At 35.7% G+C, this 14,022-nt stretch overlaps 1 protein-coding gene across 1 annotated transcript in view; it reads right to left on the bottom strand.

The window, feature by feature from the left end:
• Positions 1–14,022, bottom strand: part of Ube4B (Ubiquitination factor E4B) — a 418,857-nt gene that overhangs the window by 218,678 nt on the left and 186,157 nt on the right. Inside the window, exon 10 of the mRNA XM_090393738.1 lies at positions 6,713–6,862. Coding sequence (XP_090249864.1) covers positions 6,713–6,862 — 150 coding nt within the window. The remainder of the gene's footprint in view (positions 1–6,712; positions 6,863–14,022) is intronic.

Below are 14,022 nucleotides of genomic sequence, written 5' to 3' on the forward strand. Positions count from 1 at the left end.
CTCTTTAGCTACAACTACTTCAACCTTTACAGAACATGGAAGAAGAAGGAATGGAAGACATTCAGATGTTCATTCATGATAGAGTTATAAGGAATGAATGATACAAAATCCCTTCAATAGGACTTAAATTAAGACTGGTATTACTGGCATGAGAAAGTAAGAAAATTTCTGGATGGACAAACTGCCAGATAATATCAATGAAATAGCACAAAGTTCTCTGCTATGTTGTAGATACAACTGAATTTGCTGGATCATGTTCAAGTCAAAGTCATAGATGAGTTCTTGAAGAGTAATACCTTGTGACTTCTCTATGTACTTGGCTATTTCTGCATATTGATTTTTTTTTCCTTTATTCTTTTCTTTGATATACATTGACTTCACAGACAAAAGAGGTTTCAAAGCAAAGAAGGAACTACTGAATTCCTATTCTCAATAGAACCCATTCTTGAACAGCTGGAGTTTTTGCCTTTGGAAAAAACTAAGACAACAGAGTTAACGAGAATGAAAATGGAAGACACACAAAGTTGCTTTGGAACAGGTTTGAAGGAAGTACAAAAGCTACTCATATTTTGCAGCTAAAGTAAGTGAAATCCAGTTCAAAAGAACAGCGCCTTGAATATCTCGAGAAAAGGCACAGGACAAAAAACAACCAAGCTCTTTCCATACAGCATCAAGAATTTTTTGGAAACTTTTTGTACACTGAGCCAAACAAAAAACATAAAGCTAGACAGATCCATAATTCTACTTAAGACTCTCCTTCTCATCTGAACTAGCATCTTAAGTAGAAAAAGACACCAAGTTTGTTTGTTTTTTTTATTGTTTTTTTTTTTTTTTTTTAGAAGAGGTCAGATGTGATATATTTGTGACTGGAAGGAGAGTTGCATATTGACCTAGGAAGAGAAATCAGCTCTGGCCTGGAGATTGAAGCACATTATCAAAGCAAATGAGAATTGAGTTGAGATCTTTTGTGAGAGAAAGAAAACAAGAGTTATGTTTAAGCAACAATGAAACTGAAGAGATTTTCCTCACTCTAATGAAGAATGAGCAAAAAAAAAAAAAAAAAAAAAAAAGTTAAACACAGAGTTGACAAGAGAACCTGACAAGGATTGAGAGTGGCAGAATTCATATTGGTGGACTCCCAGGTAGTGAAGTTGCCTGTTGATGACTTCCATTAGGGATGAAAGAAATGAGGTAAAGACAGTAGTTTGATTGCTAACTTTTACCTTCCTTTCCTGCACATTAATTTCTACTTTAACCAAAAACTGCCATGGAAACCTTTACATATTAACTTGTGTTCAAAGAGGAGTCAATAACTAGAACACAAGCAACTGATTTCTCAAGTTCATTTTAGTTTGAAATGCTTTTTTTTTCTTCTTTTTTGACATTGTGTATTATTAATTCAAATATTCTGAGAGCCTCTACAGAAAGGCATGCAACAAAAATGACATGAAAATTAGAGCCACTGAGATTAGTTACTCTGAATGATCATACTTAGTCTGCAAGAACTCCTGACTAAAACCAGCATGACTGCTGTTGTGCATTCTCCATAGTGCCCAGTTCTAGCACCCTCTAATTTTTTTTAATTTTTTTCTTTTTAATTTCTTTTTTAATGGATTATCTCAACCAAATCAATAGTTTCCACCATACCATCAAATTCATATTAGAAATTGAAAAAGATGAAAAACTTCCATTCCTAGACACCCTAATAAAGAAACAAACCAATAACAGTATCAACCTGTCTGCGTATAGAAAACTTATGAATACTGGATGTTACCTCCATTTCAACTCGCCACATCATATATCTCAGAAACTTAGCATTATCCATATGCTTAAGAAAAGAGCTATACAGTACACCACAGACCAGGATGACTTACAAAAAGAATTAACTAGAATATCCAGAGAGCTATCCATAAATGGTTATCCTAAAAGACTCTGCAACAAGATTCTCTTTTCACATATACCACAAAGACAACGTGATGACACCCAATACATCAGTACTATAACTATTTCATTTGTCAGCAGCATTTCCAAAAAATTGGCTATCCTTCTAAAACCACACAATATTAGAGTAGCATTCAAGCCAGTCAATACCATTCAGAAATTATTAAGATCACCGAAAGACCCTCATCCATTCTACAAGTACTCTGGAGTATATAATATACCTTGTTCCTGTGGTGTTAGTTATGTTGGTCAGACCTCTAGAAGCTTCGAAATGAGACAGAAGGAGCACATAAGCTATGTTAGAAACACCAGACAAGATATTTCAGGCCTTTCTTCCCACTTTGCCTCTACCAACCATCTAATCGAATGGGATAAGAGTCATATGCCTTATATAGAAGAGAACAAACATTCCAGAACTTTCAAGGAAGCTGCTATGGTCGCCCGTTCAACAGGAAACCTAAACAAGAATCAAGGTCTAATCCTACCAGAAATTTGGAAAACTTTAATTAGATCACTAAACATCAAAGAAATGAACTTTCACAGCAATTACATTATGTCTCGTAACAAATAAATCGTGTTCCCGAGACACGCGCATTGTCTCGCACAATATTAATTTTGTATGAATTAGAACTGTCAGTTAAAACCTAGTCTGTTACCTTCATATCGCTTACCAATTGTATCCCTGAAGATGCCGATAGCAAAAATCGGTGAAACTAGTAAGGATGATAAATTAAACTCACTTGACTAACCTTCCTAAAATGTGTTTTAGTTTTTTATACAAGTAGTCAAGAAAGAAAATCACACAATGCTTGGGTATTTTAGTCTACAATTCACATCTGAGAGATGCTCAACTTTTATTCACTTTAAAACTTTCTTACATGTTCTTCTTTTCAATATGACATTCAATTTTATCCTGCTCAAGACTAAATGGTGATCACTTCCAATTTCAAATCCTCTGAACACTTTAGTGTCCTGCACCACTGAGAAAACATCACTATCAACAATAACTTAGTCAATGAGACAGTTCTTATTCCTTGCCTCTTCTTCTCCATGTGAATTTGTGCACATTTTTATGTCGGAACTCATGTAGTTAGTGTACAGACACCATACAAACTTCTTAGCTTCTGATATATCAATCATTTGACTCATGTTAAGCAAATGATTAACTGAAATCCATGCACAAACAATTCCTCACACACGAGTCAGTCCTGCAGCTACTGAAATATATACTATTTCTAGGCTCTCCTCAAAACCAATTGGAAAAATATGGAATATTCTATTATTTTGAATCATGTTAAAAATTATTCTAATTTTGTGAATGTTTCTAAGTAACAGTTTTCTTAAAATTTATATTACATTTCTCTGTGTTTACATGGTTATATAATCTAGATTTAGATTATGCTAATTCATATTTGGTAATAATTATTTTCTATGCAATAAATTAGAATTACAAATCATGCAACACATTTTCTTTGATTATTCCAATTTTTTGATTCGAAGGTGTGTGTGTGTGTGTGTGTGTACCGAGCACATCCCCTAGGTGACGAATCGGGGGAAACCCTGACTACCACCAGTTGGATATCAGGAGAGCTCTGAATATATTGAATAAAGAGCCATGGGGACCAGTGGTTTTGGGACTGGCGATCCCATGTGAAAATATTGCCTCCACTAACCCGCAGTTGGCCAGCATGGTGAATTTATAGCTAATCTTTCAAGATGAATCAAACAGAAATGCAATGGCCCTCATTCCCTGGAGGCCAGATTGTTACCACCTACGGCAGCAGGCAGTTAAACGTGAAGGCAGAGGATGAATCCTCAGGTAACCAGATCATGTCACATTGAAAACTAGACCTTAGAACTTTAAACTGTAGGACTCCGAGCAGTGAAGCATGGATAAATGAACTAATTGAAGAGATAAAGCAACTAAAATGGGACATTCTTGGACTGTGTGAAGTTAGAAGTAATGGTGAAGAAATTCTTCAATTAAAAAATGGAGACATACTATATTATAGAGGCCAAGATAAGGAAAGAATCAGTGGAGTTGGATTCATGAGCAACAAAAAATTAAAGAACAGCATAATATAATTTGACAGTATATCTGATCGAATAGCAAGTATTGTTGTTCAAATCTCAAAACTCTTGAGATCATCCAAGTTTATGCACCAACAATTAGTCATACTGATGAAGAAATTGAAGCCTTTTATCATGATTTATTCCAACTTGACAATAAAGGAAAACATCATTTCAGAATTGTAATGGGAGACTTTAATGCTAGAATTGGTATACAACAGTCAGATGAAAGCTCAATGGGAAATTTTGGATATGGCAAGAGAGATGATAGAGGAGCAAGGTTAATAGAATTTGCAGTAAAAGAAAACCTGTACTCATGAATTCTTTTTTCAAGAAAAAAAACACATAGGAAGTGGACATGGAAAAGTCAAAACGGAAAAACTAGTAAAATTGACTTTATCCTCAGCAATAAGAAAAACATCTTTCAAGACTGCTCTGCTATAAACACCTTCAACATTGGAAGTGACCATCGTATGGTATGCAGTAAAATCCAAATAAACTGCCAAAAAGAAAGAAAAACATTTCAAAGCTCAAAGCAAAACATAGATGTACACAAACTCAACATTAAAAAAGATATATTCCAACATGAATTAAACAACAGATTTAAACATCTTATTACAGATGACAATGCTGATCCATCAGAAAGTAATGGCAATATTATCCAAAAGCTTTTACAATGCTCACTTGAAATAGCTGATACCACAGAACAGAAACAAGACAAAATTTCTGAAGAAACAAAACAGTTGATGAAGAAATGAAGAGAAATGAAACAATCAAATAACCTACAGAATAAAATTGAATACACTGAATTGTGCAAAATGATCAAAAAAACATATCACAGAAGAAATAAGAAAATTCAATTGTAAAAATTCATACAACAAACAATTAAAAACAACCATAGTCTCAAACAAGCCAAATAGCAATAAACAGATGGTTGCAGTCAAACTACAAGATGAGACCATAACCAGAGATTAGATATGACATAGCAAAAAGAATTGAAGAATTTTACTTGGTATTATATCAGGATGATGAATTCTATGAAGAAGACAAATACGAAATAGCTAAAGTAAGACAGATTCTACCAGAAGAAGTTATGTGGAGCATCCAAAGCTTGCAAAATGGAAAAGCTGCAGGTAAAGATGGAGTAATAGCTGAACTTCTAAAAACAGGTGGAGAAATGATCTACAAACTCTTGGCAGAACTATTTACTTTATGCCTGAAAAAAAATGATGTACCAAAAACATGAAGACTACCCTAATTCTGATACACTGAGGTAGAAGACCTAACGAACTACCGATCCATCATTCTACTATCAGTGGTCTACAAAGTGTTTACAAAAGTCTTAGTTCATAGGCTTTTGTACGACTCTAGGCCTAGCACAACCAAAAAAACAGGCAGGCTTTCAGAGTGACTTTAGCACAATGCAACAACTTTAGCACAATCTGCTGTACACTTAAACCATTTTAAGTTGTACAGCAGATTATTCAACGGTGTAATGAATATCAGTTATCATTATGTCTTGGCTTTATTGATTATGAGAAAGCCTCTGATTTAGTAAAACTTGTGCAATATTTAAAACATTATGAAACCAACAAGTGGAGGAGCCATACGTCAGAACCATCAAATCAGTATACACCAATGACACAGTAGCAATTCATTTCAATGGAAACATCTCTACTGTGGAAATACAGAGAGGTATAAGACAGGGTAACACAATATCTCCAAAATCATTCACAGCATGCCTAGAAGAAATATTCAAACTTCTTGATTGGGAAAGGAAAGGTCGGAAGATAAGTGGAAGATATTTAAGCCATTTACGCTTTGCAGATGACACAGTTATCTTTACTTCAACTGCACATGAATTACAGACTGGTATCCAGAACTTCAAATTGCTAGCATAACAGCTGGACTAAAGATAAACCTAAAGAAGACCCAAGTTATGTTCAATAGTTATGTCCAACCAGAAATAATAAATATCAATAATGATAAAATTAAACAAGTAAATCATTACTACTTAGGACAACAGATATCAATGAAACAAAATATCATGGATGAAATTAAAAGACACACAATACTTGGGTGGAAAGCATTTGGAAAATTATATTCAATATTCAAAAGCCAACTACCATTATGCCTGTAGATAAAAGTTTTTAACCAATGTATTCTTCCTATATTGACATATGGCTGTGAAACATGGACACTAAATACAAAGGAAATTCAAAAAATTTAAGAACAACACAAATTAGTATGGAAAGAAGTGTGCTTGGTATCACAAGACTGGATCACAAAAGAAATAAGTGGATAAGAAATCAAACCAAAGTCTCTGACATCAAAGGAAGAGTGAAACATCTGAAGTGGCAATGGGCTGGGTATACTGCTTGAAGACAAGTTCAACGATGGACAAAAGAAGTACTGGATTGGGTTCCACAAGAGGAAAAAATAACTAGGACGTTGACCTAAATCATGGTGGATTGATGATATCATCAGATTTGCAGGAATAACATGAGAAAGGAGAGTCATGGACAGATAGTTTTGGAGCAATCTTGGAAAGGCCTTCATCCAGCAGTGAATCGACAATGATGCTGATGATGATATATATAACATAATATATATAACATAATATAAAACATTTGTACCAGTCTTCTACTTCTGAAAATAAAAAATAATAATAGAACAAAATTACTAAAAAGGAATTACACACCAGAGCGCATATAGGTCTCACGTTGCCTCCAGATCCACATCTGATTTCACAGAGTTCTGCTAAAGCTTGCAAAGGTTGTTTAAACGAGTCTGACTCTAGAGAACACTGTCTCATTACTTGAAGCAAACTATACAAAAGAGGTACAAAGATCTGCAAAAAAAGGTGTTTTCAAATAAAGAAATTAGATGTGCTGAATTACTGAAACTGATACATACTTTAATGCTGTTTAATATAATCATATTTTCAAAAAATCATTTTTTTTTAATTTAAAAGTAATTCACCATCATATTTCAAAAAAAAAAAAAAAAAAGCTAGAAGAATTATTTTTAAAATTCTAAAGTTGAAAACTAATAAATTACCTATCAATTTTTAGATACCAGCTAAGTAAAATATTTTACTACACATATTATTACATAATACTCATAAAATATGAAGGTAACTAACAGAACATGATATCTGAAATACTCTTAATTGCAGTACATATTTATTTCAACAAACACCACTGTTTCATTTCACTGTTATTCCCACTTTTCCTCCTGATAGCAACCGCAGTGTGGATCTATACAGTAAAAAATCAGAAAGGACAACTGAATACTAAGACTTAGTGAAAAGAGAAACAGTTGTACAGTTTTTTTTGAACCAAATAACAATTTAGTTAAAAGCAGTTAATATGCATACATCTATTAAGTATTCAGTTCAGAGTTTTGAAAGGCTCGTTAGGTAGTTTGCTAGTGTCAACATTTATACTATAACATCACTTAAGAGATTTCCAAACATTGTGCAAAACGAATTCCTAATTTCCTTTAGATTTCCAGAAGCAACAAGATTATAAATTTTCTTTACATTAACTGTGATAAGACACTGAAACTGTGACGTAATCCATTTCATGGTTGCCTGCAGATACAAACAGCTAGAATGGATCTTTCTCGTCAATTGTCAACAATGTTTCTGCAGGATTCACTGCCAAATTTCACATACTCTTCCAGCGTGATCTATGCAAGTCTTAACATAGGAACCATAAATTTAAAGGAACACTTCAAATATTCTTCATAGATCTTAAAAAGATTTAAAATTTCTGAACTAGTTATTACATTAGAGAGACTTAATACATCTTGTGGTACAGAAGTGGCATGTGTTAAGATGCAGCTTAATTCTATAATGGCAAGTGATGACGTTCTGTGAACAATAGTTTATGAACAGCACTGTTTGATATTATTCACAGTAAAGTAGAACAAGTAAAATTTTCCTTTCTGACTTATCATAGTCATTTTCTAAAATAGTTTATTTTATTTATTTATTTAGTTTTTCAGTATACTATTAATGCTAACTTTTGGAGAAGAGGGTGAGAAGATTGTAGTTTTTTTTAATTATTTATTTGGTTACAAAGTAAATTATACTTGATATGAAATTATATTCTTGCTTAATTTCAATTCTTGCATGCATATCCTTTATCCAAGTAAACAAACAAAAGTTATTATTATTATGGGCAGCTCCAAGGAGTCCTTAGACTCATCGAGGGAGGCCCAACATCATGGCAAGAACAACTATTCAACATTCACACAGTATCTATCATACTTCTCCTTGAACTCATTTACACTCATGGAACCCACAACAGACTCTGGCAGCTTATTCCACTCATTTACCACTCTCCAAGTAAAAAACTTAGCTCTAACACCCTTGCTAACCACACTGTTACCAAGTTTCCATAGATGGCCCCTAGTCCTCCAACTACCAGTCCTATTCTCAAAAATATCTTCTGAATTAATCTTATAGAAACCATTCAGAAATTTGAATGTCTCAATCATATCACCCCTTTTCCACCTATCAACCAATTTCTGCAGCCCACAAATCTTCAACCTGTTCTCATAAGGGTCATTCCATTGTCCTGCTATTATCTTGGTGTCACTCGTCTCTGGATCCTCTCCACCTCCTCCCCATCGAGAAGAAACCCTGGTGCCCATATCTGAGCACAGCAGTCTAGATGGGAGTCTTATCAAGGCTCGATACAGAGGAATAATAACCTGTTTGTCTCTGCTCGTTAAAGTGTTTTTCAGCAACCAAGTGATTTGATGAGCTGATTTTGCCAATTTTGCGATGTGTCCCCTAAACTTCAACTCCCTATCCACCAACACTCCCAAATCCCTGGCCTCGTCAATCTTCTGGAGTACAGTTCCACCATTTTGATATACTGCTGCTAATCTTTTCACCCCAAAATGCAAAACCTTACATTCTTCCACATTAAATTGACATCCATTCTCCTTAGCCCAGTCCTCCAAACTATCCAAATCATCCTGCAAAATTTTGACATCCATCCTGAGCATTCATTATTGTTCTACTTAACTTTGAATCATCTGCAAACAGATGCGCAGTTCCTCTCAGATCCTTTCCTATATTGTTAATGAAGGCACACCGCTAGCCACAGGCCATCTTTTGGACTCTACTGCTGAATAAACCACTCTCTGATATCTCTCCATCGACCACCTTACTATCCATCTCACCAACACTATATCCATTCTCATATGCTGCAGTTTACTGATTAGAATTCCATGTGGTATTCTTAGGCTTTAGCAAGGTCCAGTAGAATCACTGTAAACCCGTTACCCTTATCCATTTCAGCCATCACTGTGTTATAGAGCATGAGCAAGTTACTGAGGCATGATCTACCCTTCACAAAACCATGCTGTCCCCCATAGAGTATCCCATTTTCATCTATCCAATCTTGTATTTTTCTCATGACTATTTTCTCCAAGACCTACACAACAATTCTTGATATGCTGATAAGCCGGTAATTTTCAACAGCAGTCTTGGAACCTCCTTTATGCAGTGGAAGTATTTTCCCCTCTTTCCACCCCCTTGAGACTAACTCAAACCCGAGACTCAAATTAAACAAAATGGTCAAAGGCACGGACAATTCTTTAGCCGCTTCTCGTATGACACGAGCTGGTATCCCATCCAATCCCACAGATATATTGACATTGAGGTTTTGTAATAGACTATTCACCTCCACTTCATTCACCATAATTCCTGTATAAGCTGTTTGTTCTTCCAATTCTGCAATGTCACCACATGGATGATATACACTTGCAAAGTGCTCACTCAGTAATTCTACTATATCAACTGATTCAGTTAGCTCCCTACCATCGGCATTCTTTAAAATCAATCTGCCGTATACATTTTTTCTTTTACTTGCAATCGAAAAAACTGTTTGGGATTCTCTTTAGCCTGCATGGCTAATGTTCTTTCATAATCTGCTTTTGCTTTTCTTACCACACTTGTTACCCTTCTAGCCTGGGCTTTATACCGTTATACCGTTCATGTGCCTGCAGGTCACCTTTCTCCTTAAATTCCCTCCACAGTTGTTTCTTTTTTTTCAGCTCAAACTTAATGGTGTTATTCATCCATTTAATCCCTACTTGATTTATTATTCGGACTCGAGGTATACAGGCAGCCATTGCCTCCTGCAAAAACTTCTTAACCGCCTCCCCTGCACTATCAACATCCAGCCCTTGCAGTTTTACACGACATGGCACTGAACCAATCAAACTCTTAAGCTTGTCATACTTACCAGCCCGATAATTCCACACCTTTAGCCACCTCCCAAGTCAAGACCCTATGATCGCTCTCACCAATTGGCGGCAATGTGGTCATATTCGTTACAGCCAAATCCTTAGATGCAATTACTAGGTCAAGCACTCTCTGACCCCTAGTATTTTCCATTACATGCTATCGCAGATAGTTATCCCTTAATAACCGCATAAAACCCAATTCCTTCCTCCCATGTGTCCTCCCCTCCCTCCAATCAATGCTACCATAGTTGAAATCTCCCATAATAATTACCCTCCTTCCACTCATTTCTTCTATTTGCCTATGCATACTATCTCCACCATCTTTTCCATCACCTGGTTTATAGCAGCACCCAATTGTATATTTTGTTCTGCTAGCCTCAATCTCACACCAAATAGCCTCAAATGTGCTCTTTTCTCTATCCTGCAATTCAACTTCTATTCTCCTTGGCTGCAGCTCATCAGCTATCATCAATAATACTCCTCCCCACCCCCCATTTTATTCTCCCTGTCATTCCTGAACATACTATACCCCTCACATTCAATCCCACTAGTTATATCATCTTCAGTCAGCCATGTTTCACTAATGCCAATAACCTGTGGTCTGGAAGTGCCAACCAAGGCCAAAAATTCCTTCTTGTTCCTAATACTCCTAGCATTAGTATACATGAATTGCAGACCCCCGTTAGCCCCATCCTTACCTTGTTGCCTTATATTAACTATCCCATTCTGATTTGTCCTTATTCGCTCGGGCATATTATACTCATTCATACACTCAACTGCCTCCCAAAGGTCTGCATATCTATTCCCCCCCCCCCACTTAATAAATCTAGTTTCCCTGATTCTGCACATCTACTTCATCCAACAACACTTTTTCAAGTCTCCTTACGCCGAATCCATTCAAATGCAAACCATCCATCTTATATAGATCCTTTTACCCATCGAACTCACTCCATTCGTCCACATATTCCACACCATTCATCATGTATAACCCATGCATAAAGTCATTTGCAATTATGGCTCTCCTTCTAAACTCTTCACTGTCATACTGCGGCAAAAGACTAATCATCCTAACTCTCTCACTCTTTTCTTTTGCTACCTCAAACAATTCATTCAGGTCCTCTATCATTTCCATTTTATCTCCTTTAAAATCATTCGTACCTGTCACCACTATCATTTCTATCACCCTTTGCTTTTGCTCTCTAATAGACTCACGTCCTTAATGGTCGCACCAGGTTGGTACGATTTTGTCAAATTCTCTACTATCACACCTCGTACTAACAAATCTCCATACAGCACTCGCTCCTTCCTTTTGTTTACATTCACAATCATACTCTTATTTTTCCTATCATACTTTTTATTATTGGCTAGTACACTCGGTAGACATTTGTGCATATGCTCCAGCTGCTGCTTTGCTCTATGTATCGCTCCGGTCAACAGCGCGATCTCACTCATTTCATCTATCTCATCTTTTTTATTATCTGTTAAACCATTAATTTACTCTGTATTAATACCTTCATTCACACTTTCTACATTCATGCCCTCACAGCTCTCTGGTACAACCTCACAATTTCTTATCATATCGCTATTTTCTACATTCTGAAATTTGAACAAAAATATCACTCACAACCTGAAATACACTTTAATTCCCATTTTCCTTACATTTTCTACACACATTCACTCCATTATCGTCATCATCTAACCATTCTCCAATCGCTCTCTGCGATTGGAGAACGGTTAGATGATGTTAGATCCATACATTTCGCAGATAGTATATTGAATAACCTCCTTTATATTACAGTTATTGAACAAAGATGGCGAACCATTATTACTAGCTGCCATTTTCCTTCTTACCGGAGCCATGTGCACGCTTCTATCATATTTTATCAAATTAATAATTGAAACACCAAAAACACACAAACAGACACACTAAGATACGAAAAGCAAACAAAACTACGTAATATTCAAGCAAAATTGTCAATGATAACTTAAAATAACACTTATCTTATCAGGAGCTCTCAACAAACACTACATGATGCATGAAGTATCTTCATGCATCATGTAGTATGAAGTTATGCATGAAGTATCTTCATGACTAGCCTACTTGTACGTGGAGACTGTTGACTTTACATTAATTGCCTTAGTATCCCATACTGCAAAACAAACAACCTTTTATGTGTCTATATTGCTATACATTATGAGAAGGATCGCTGCCAGTGAGACCCAGGAATGAATTAATACAGTGTACTTTGCATTATTGGATACTGAGGCAACCAATGTGAAGCCAACATTCTCTTATGTACAGGGTGGCCATAATTAAAGAGGAGGTGTTCAGAGCCGTGTAGCAAAAAATGTATTGAACAAAATTCAACCAAACTTGGTGTAAGTACACTCCGGAACATGGAGTTTTTATTTACAGAAGATAAAAAATAGTACCAGATTCTACCACCAGGTGACATTTGACACTATAAGCACATAATATTTACATAATCTTAATGTTTCTATGACAGGTTGTTAAATATAAGAAAGACCAAAATGGATTTGCATCATTCTGATAAGACTGAAGTACTATGGATCTCACCTTACTGGAACAGGCACTGCTAGTCAAGCTTTACTACCAACAATGCAGTAATGCTAATACTATGCTTCAAGAATTCCAGCATTTGAAGGATAGGAGAAAAGGTCCAACGACAACAACAAATCTTAGAAAAATGATTTTACGATTTCAAAAAAGCGAATCTTTAGCAGTGATGTCATGATGAGAGTGCAAACAGATTTACTCATCAAGTTAACAAACTATAGGAGAGATTGACCTCTATTTGGGTTTATATAGGTCAAATTTATTTCAAATTAAGTTAGAAAATACCGACAAGTTTCACCAACTTCAGCTGTTTGGCTTCGTCAGGGTAAAAAATAGATGTAAGACAACTTAAACGCTAAAACTGTTACACTAAAATAATAAATGAAGGAAGAACCAAATACAATTGTATTTTTACAAAAAGCAGAAGAACGTACATCACACGCATGGAGCATGTATGATCTCACTTGTTGTTATGTAGGAACGTTCTGTAATTGGCAGCAAGATTTAATTCTGGCATGTTTAAAGATCTTATGAGGGTCTTCCAAATCTCAGGCAGAAAAAATCCTTGGTTTCTATTTAGGTTTTGTTTTGAACGGATAACTGTTATGGCTTCTTTTATAATTCGGGAGCAGAAATCCTCCTCTAAGTAGGGCATGGAGAAACTTTTGTCCCATTCTATGGTATGGTTTGTCATGGAGAAATGAAAGGCTAACCCCGATTTGTCTTCTCTATTATTGTTTATGTCTCCTACGTGTTCCTTTCTTCTGATTTCAAAACTTCTAAAGGTCTGACCAATATAGTTTAAGCTGCACGAACAGGGAATGTTGTAGACTCAGGCATATTTGAAAAAAGGATGATGTCTTTTGGAGACCTTAAGAATTGGCGGATGGTCTTTGAAATGTTAAAAGCCACTCGTATTCAATGTGGCTTGAGGAGTGTAGCAATCTTATTGGAAACTGTCCCCATATACTGAATTATGATAGTGGAATTATAATGTATATCTTCAGGCTGTCTTTGTGGGGGGGGGAGTCACAAAAAAGTATCTTGTGGATCAATTTTCTAGGATAACCATTGTTTATAAGGTTATTTGTTATCAGGGATAGTTGACCTTTGAGGTCTTTATCATCTGTAGTGATGAGAGAGGCTCTATTTTTTAGCATGTGTAC

This window comes from Typopeltis vanoorti, chromosome 1 (genome assembly GCF_054136105.1).
Source record: "Typopeltis vanoorti isolate ZY-2024b chromosome 1, IOZ_Tvanoo_1.0, whole genome shotgun sequence".
In the NCBI taxonomy this organism is placed as follows: Eukaryota; Metazoa; Arthropoda; class Arachnida; order Uropygi; family Thelyphonidae; genus Typopeltis; species Typopeltis vanoorti.